Below are 5153 nucleotides of genomic sequence, written 5' to 3'. Positions count from 1 at the left end.
TGAGTTTGAGAATTTTGAGTCCAGTGACTCTAAGTTCAGGTTCGAACTCTAAATTTGTTGAACCTGCTTCTTGAAACGGGCCCCAGTTGTCTTTTAGCAGTTGTTTCTGGTAACAATCACTAGAGGGCGCTGCATCTGAGTATAAGTATTTTCTACTGAAAGTGGCAGAAGAGAATCTGATTGTTTTCCTCTTAAACTTTGATATTTTTATTACACAGATCAAAAGATTAGTATTCTTGTTTGTATTTATTTTTGGTTTTTAGCTACGTCTGGATTTTTTTTTTCTGAAATGTCAGACTTTTCTCACAAAAGTGCGACTTGTATATAAAGTTTTCTTATACTTTGGAAAATACAGTATTTAACATTTGCCTGTGTGTGGCTTTCTGGAAAACTGTAAATGTTTGTAGATGTGTGTTGATGCTTTTTTTCACAGAAAGAGAACTGTCCAATTTAATAGAATTGGATAGTATTGTATCGCCACAAACTTAATTGAAACTTTTATGTATGAAATCGTGGATCGAGATTCAGATCAATCATGTGTTTGGGTTTGATAATCAATGCAAAAGCATAATCAAACTGTAAATTCAGCTTTCCCTCTTTTTAAACCATGTTTATAGTAAAATAGCAGAGACTAACATTCTTGCACTGTTTCCTTTCAGACCGTGCGCACCATCCGGCGAAGGCGTTGCTACCCGCCCACCTGGAAGCGCTGGGTGTTCTTCCTGTTCCCGGGCACCATGATCGCGACATCCGCCGTGGCGCTGTACGCCTTTGTGGAGACGGAGGAGAACTACTTCTACATCCACAGCATATGGCACATGCTGATCGCGGGGAGCGTGGGCTTCCTGCTGCCGCCTCGAGCCAAACCCGATTCCAAGGTGACCCCGCTGAAGCGCAAGCGGGGCTGCGGCTATCAGCTGTGCGTGAACGAGCACGAGGAATTGGGCCTGGTGGACCCAGCCATCATTACCATCAACAGCATCTGTAAGAGCTGATAAACTCCTAACGTAGAGACACTTCATTGCCTTCTTTTACTCGGTAAATTCACACATGGGAATTTAAGCCACAGAACTTGAAGAGAAAAAAGGAAAAACCATGTAAATATTTAAATCCTAATGTGACACAAGGGAATTCTTGTTTTTCTTTTTTTTTTGTTGTAACAGTCATGGTACTTACGATCGGTATGTAATTATTATTATTATCCATAGCTGAAGTTCTGATGAATTGTGGGCGTACAGTGGCACACTGTTGTTTGTGAATATGTATTTAAAGTCAAAGTTGAACCACTGCTGCTATTTGACGGTGACTGTAAAACTGCTTCTAATGGTTCTTTTCTGGTCGTAAGCTGGCAACTTACTTTACTGTTTGAACAAGGAACACGGTTGAGGCGATGTATCAAGGGCACGGCTTTCCCTGAAATTCTTTTGTGATTTATCTTTTGCACTGAGACACAAAAAAATGTTATTCTGTACATTTTTATAATATAAAACAGTGGGCACACCAATGTAAAACCTAGCTGTAATGTGGAATGTTAGACTGTCTTTTGCAAATGCAATGTATCACTTTTACACGAATGTGCTGGTGGTTGACGGAGGGGAGACGGAGGGGAGGCAGGGATACTCCAGAGACCTCAAGACCAACTCACCTCCCTGCTCTTTTCCGACAGGACCTCTGTGACTCCGCATTCATGAACAATAAATGTTTTCTTTCTTGGTCTCGGTATTACTTTGCTGCTACCGAAGCTTTTAAATGTTGCTGTTGAGATTTTTTCTTTTTTCACAAAGACATCACAAAGCAACCCCTTGGCCCTAATGGAAGCTGCTGATCCTCACACGGTGAGACCAAAGACTGTCAACAGAATCCGGCCCAGAATAGAGAAAGAGATAAATAATTCTTGTGCCCGGCAGCAGCTGCATTAAAGCACCTTGAGAGCAGCGCTGTCGATGCGTAGACTTTCGCTTCTCATGGAAGAAAAAGCAGAGTCGTGAGAGTTTTATGTGGCTGCTATATTTCTTTTAGGTGTGATCCATCACTCCTTTTGCACTCTGGGTCTTTTTTATGAGATGATTTCAGAGAGGATCAAATAATTTATCATTTTGCCAAATGCACATGCTTTAGTGCAAGGTGAGAGGCGATTGCACCTGGACCACTGGCAGAAATTATTAGGGCTCTTAAGGACAGCAGAGTTTGAGACTCGCTGTTTCTGCTCAGAGAAGATGGTCTTTGTGGCCAAACTTCTGCGCAGAATCTGTTGACTGAGAGCAAAAATAAAAATATCATAAAAATAAACATAAATATTTTGCGGTGTTGGGTTTCTTTGCTTTTCAAATCTTACAGCTTTTAGATATTAATCTAGAGACAAATCAAACTATTTCCTAAAGAGCTGTCAATTCCTCCAAGAATATTGAAGTCCCACTATGATCAATCGTCTTTGATCCATTTCAAAGGCGTTCCCAGTGTTTTTTTTTTTTTGTTTGTTTGTTTTTTTAGTGGCCTTGTGGTAGAGTGTTTGCCCTGAGATTGGAAGGTGATGGGTTCAAATCCCGTAGACTAAAATGGGACCCAGTGCCTCCCTGCTTGACACTCAGCATTAGGGAGTTGGACTGGGGGGATAAACCTCCAAATGGTTCTGGAGTGTCTGCAGCTCACCGCTCCCCCAGGGGATGGTCAAACGCGGAGAACAAATTTCACACACTTAGCTGCGTGACAAATAGTGGGACTTGAACCACGATTACACCGTTTTTACCCAGACTCAAATGACGTGTTGTTTTCTAGAACAGTTTCTGTAGAGTGTAGTTCATTAGGAATTTGCCTCTAAGCAACCCCGCCCACGCTTTCCATTTCCATAACCGAGAGCTCTTTGTTTACATGCACTTCTGCTAGCTTCCAGCACCTCACTACCCGAAGCTAACATTAGCAGTGCAACAAAAATGGCGAGAAATATCGGAGCTATCCAGCCGTACAGTTTTGAGCCAGATAACAGCTCAGACAATTAAAATAAAGACGTATGTAGATCTAGTCATCTACAAGTGGATGCAACAAATTCTGTCACAAAACTGCCTTTTTTTTTGTTAGCTCCTAAATAACGATTTGAATTAAAAAAAATACAGTATTTTTCAGAGTAGTAGAAGGCACACTCCAAAGCCTGCATTTAAAATAAAAAAAGACAATGTAGCTGATGGTTTGGAGCGCCTTATTTATGGATTCTGGTTGTGCTAACTGATAATGCGATTTTGAAAGGGTACTGGCGATACATCAAAAAGTTCATGTCTTTTGTTTTTTTCCACAAGTTCCAAACAAGATTGGGTGTTATTGTGAGTACGCTAACGTGTTTTACGTGTTGTTAAAGAAAGTTGGGAGTTGAAATAATCACAGTAATGTTTCTTTTTAGAGGAATGGAGGAATCTGTTTTCATTCGTGTTCCATACAAGATTGGACGTTACAGATATTGTTAATATTCTCCTGCGGCTAACGTGGAAAACATTTAGGGCGCTATAAACGGGTTCTAGTCGTGAACACATTTAATAACGTCTGACTGACTCATCTCTGAGGCGGAATCGAGTTCTGGAGAGATATGTCTTTAAATTTAGATGTCACTCCCACTCGATGATGTCATCATTATTCGTCAGCCATCTACATTAGAGCCTAGCTCTCAGCGCTCTGAAAATACATATCAGTTTTATAACTTTAAAAAAGTCAGGATAAAACAAAAAGGGTCTGAATGGTAAAATCCCGCTAGCATCATAGCTAAAAAAAAGTTAACGTATTAGCAAACAATCCAGAGTGAAATGTTTATTGGAAATCCCATCACCAGGATGGAGTTTGCTGGACTAAACCACTGTTGGCCAATTTCCAAGTCCACAGGAAAGTTGTGCAAACCATCAAAATTTTGACAACCGTAGACAAAGCAGCTACGAGCCATGCTAAAGCTAACGCGATAACGACCGACTGGAACAGTATCAAGAATGGGCGGGGCTTATATACTGGAGCTGCAGAGCATGATGACATGAAACTTCTGAAATGACGCGGGACCTACACCAGTTAACCAATCACAAAATTCAACTGTAATACCTCATTTCAACCTGTAGGGGGCAACACATAGAGGGTTCTAGACTATATTTCCCGGAATTATTACGTTTATTTTAAATTGTTGAAAATGTGGAAACAGACATTACTTTTAAAATCCTATTTATAGAGGTCAAAAGTAAAAAAAAAAAATGTTAATTTAGGGTTTAATTATCCTTTAAAAAATCGTGTACGCTCTATAGTGCGGAAAATACGGTATATACATATATATATATATATATATATATATATATATCCTCCATCAGAAATGCCATGAGAACATGATAAAAATCTCAATGGGTCCTTAAAGATTTTGAATCTGCAGTCTGCTATTGTTGGTGTACATATGTAGGTCAGCATTGTTTAGTGTAACTGATTAGGCTGCTAACAACACATCCAGAAAAAAAGGAGCAAACCTTTTCTTTTGCACACACAGCATTTATTTGTGAGACAGGGGAGCTTCCAAAGCCACCGCTGCTGCAGATAATTATGCCGTGCTTTTTCTAACCCAGATTGTGTCTGTTCAGCTTTGAAAATGTGATGGAACGAGGCCGGAGGAGAGCAAAGCAAATGTACGATGTTCTGGTTCAATCTTTGTTCAGAAGGTCTTACAAACACTGAGTGTGTGTTGTGCTGCATTGGTGCTGTTTTTCTCCATAACAAATGGAGGCAATATGACAAACAAAAGCTTTAGTGATTCTCTCTGTAATGATTCTGTTGAATCATACAGTGGTCTCCACTGTGGCCTCCACGAGGGATTATAGATCAAAGTGAATAAGGTACACGCCACTCAGCCCACATACAGTCTTTGTTGCTCCCATTAGCTCATCAAAAGAAACCTAAATTTGCTGTTTTTAGACACACGAGCACAAAAGATTCATGCAGTTTTATTCTGAAAGGATCTTATAAAAGGAGTTAGTTGAAAATGTGTGATTTTGTAATAATATACCACTTTTATACCTTCAGACATGGAAATAATCAAAATTACTGAAGGCTTTAGTCCTAATCTTGAACATCCTTGATGAGACAAGCTAGGGAAAAATGACAGATATTAAAATGACAGATGTTGCAAATTTCTCACATCTGAA

The 5153-nt window shown here is 39.8% G+C and overlaps 1 protein-coding gene across 1 annotated transcript in view; it reads left to right on the top strand.

Moving 5' to 3' along the window:
• The window catches only part of tmem8b (transmembrane protein 8B), a 66472-nt gene extending 64731 nt beyond the window's left edge, over window positions 1-1741 (top strand). The window contains exon 13 of the mRNA XM_024276287.2: window positions 660-1741. Within this exon, the coding sequence (XP_024132055.1) occupies window positions 660-995 (336 nt within the window). The 3' untranslated portion in view covers window positions 996-1741. The remainder of the gene's footprint in view (window positions 1-659) is intronic.
• Window positions 1742-5153: the final 3412 nt, after the last annotated feature.

This window comes from Oryzias melastigma, linkage group LG9 (genome assembly GCF_002922805.2).
Source record: "Oryzias melastigma strain HK-1 linkage group LG9, ASM292280v2, whole genome shotgun sequence".
NCBI lineage: Eukaryota > Metazoa > Chordata > Actinopteri > Beloniformes > Adrianichthyidae > Oryzias > Oryzias melastigma.
The sequence above is the reverse complement of the archived record's forward strand: the minus strand, read 5'-3'. Positions and strand labels throughout refer to the sequence as shown.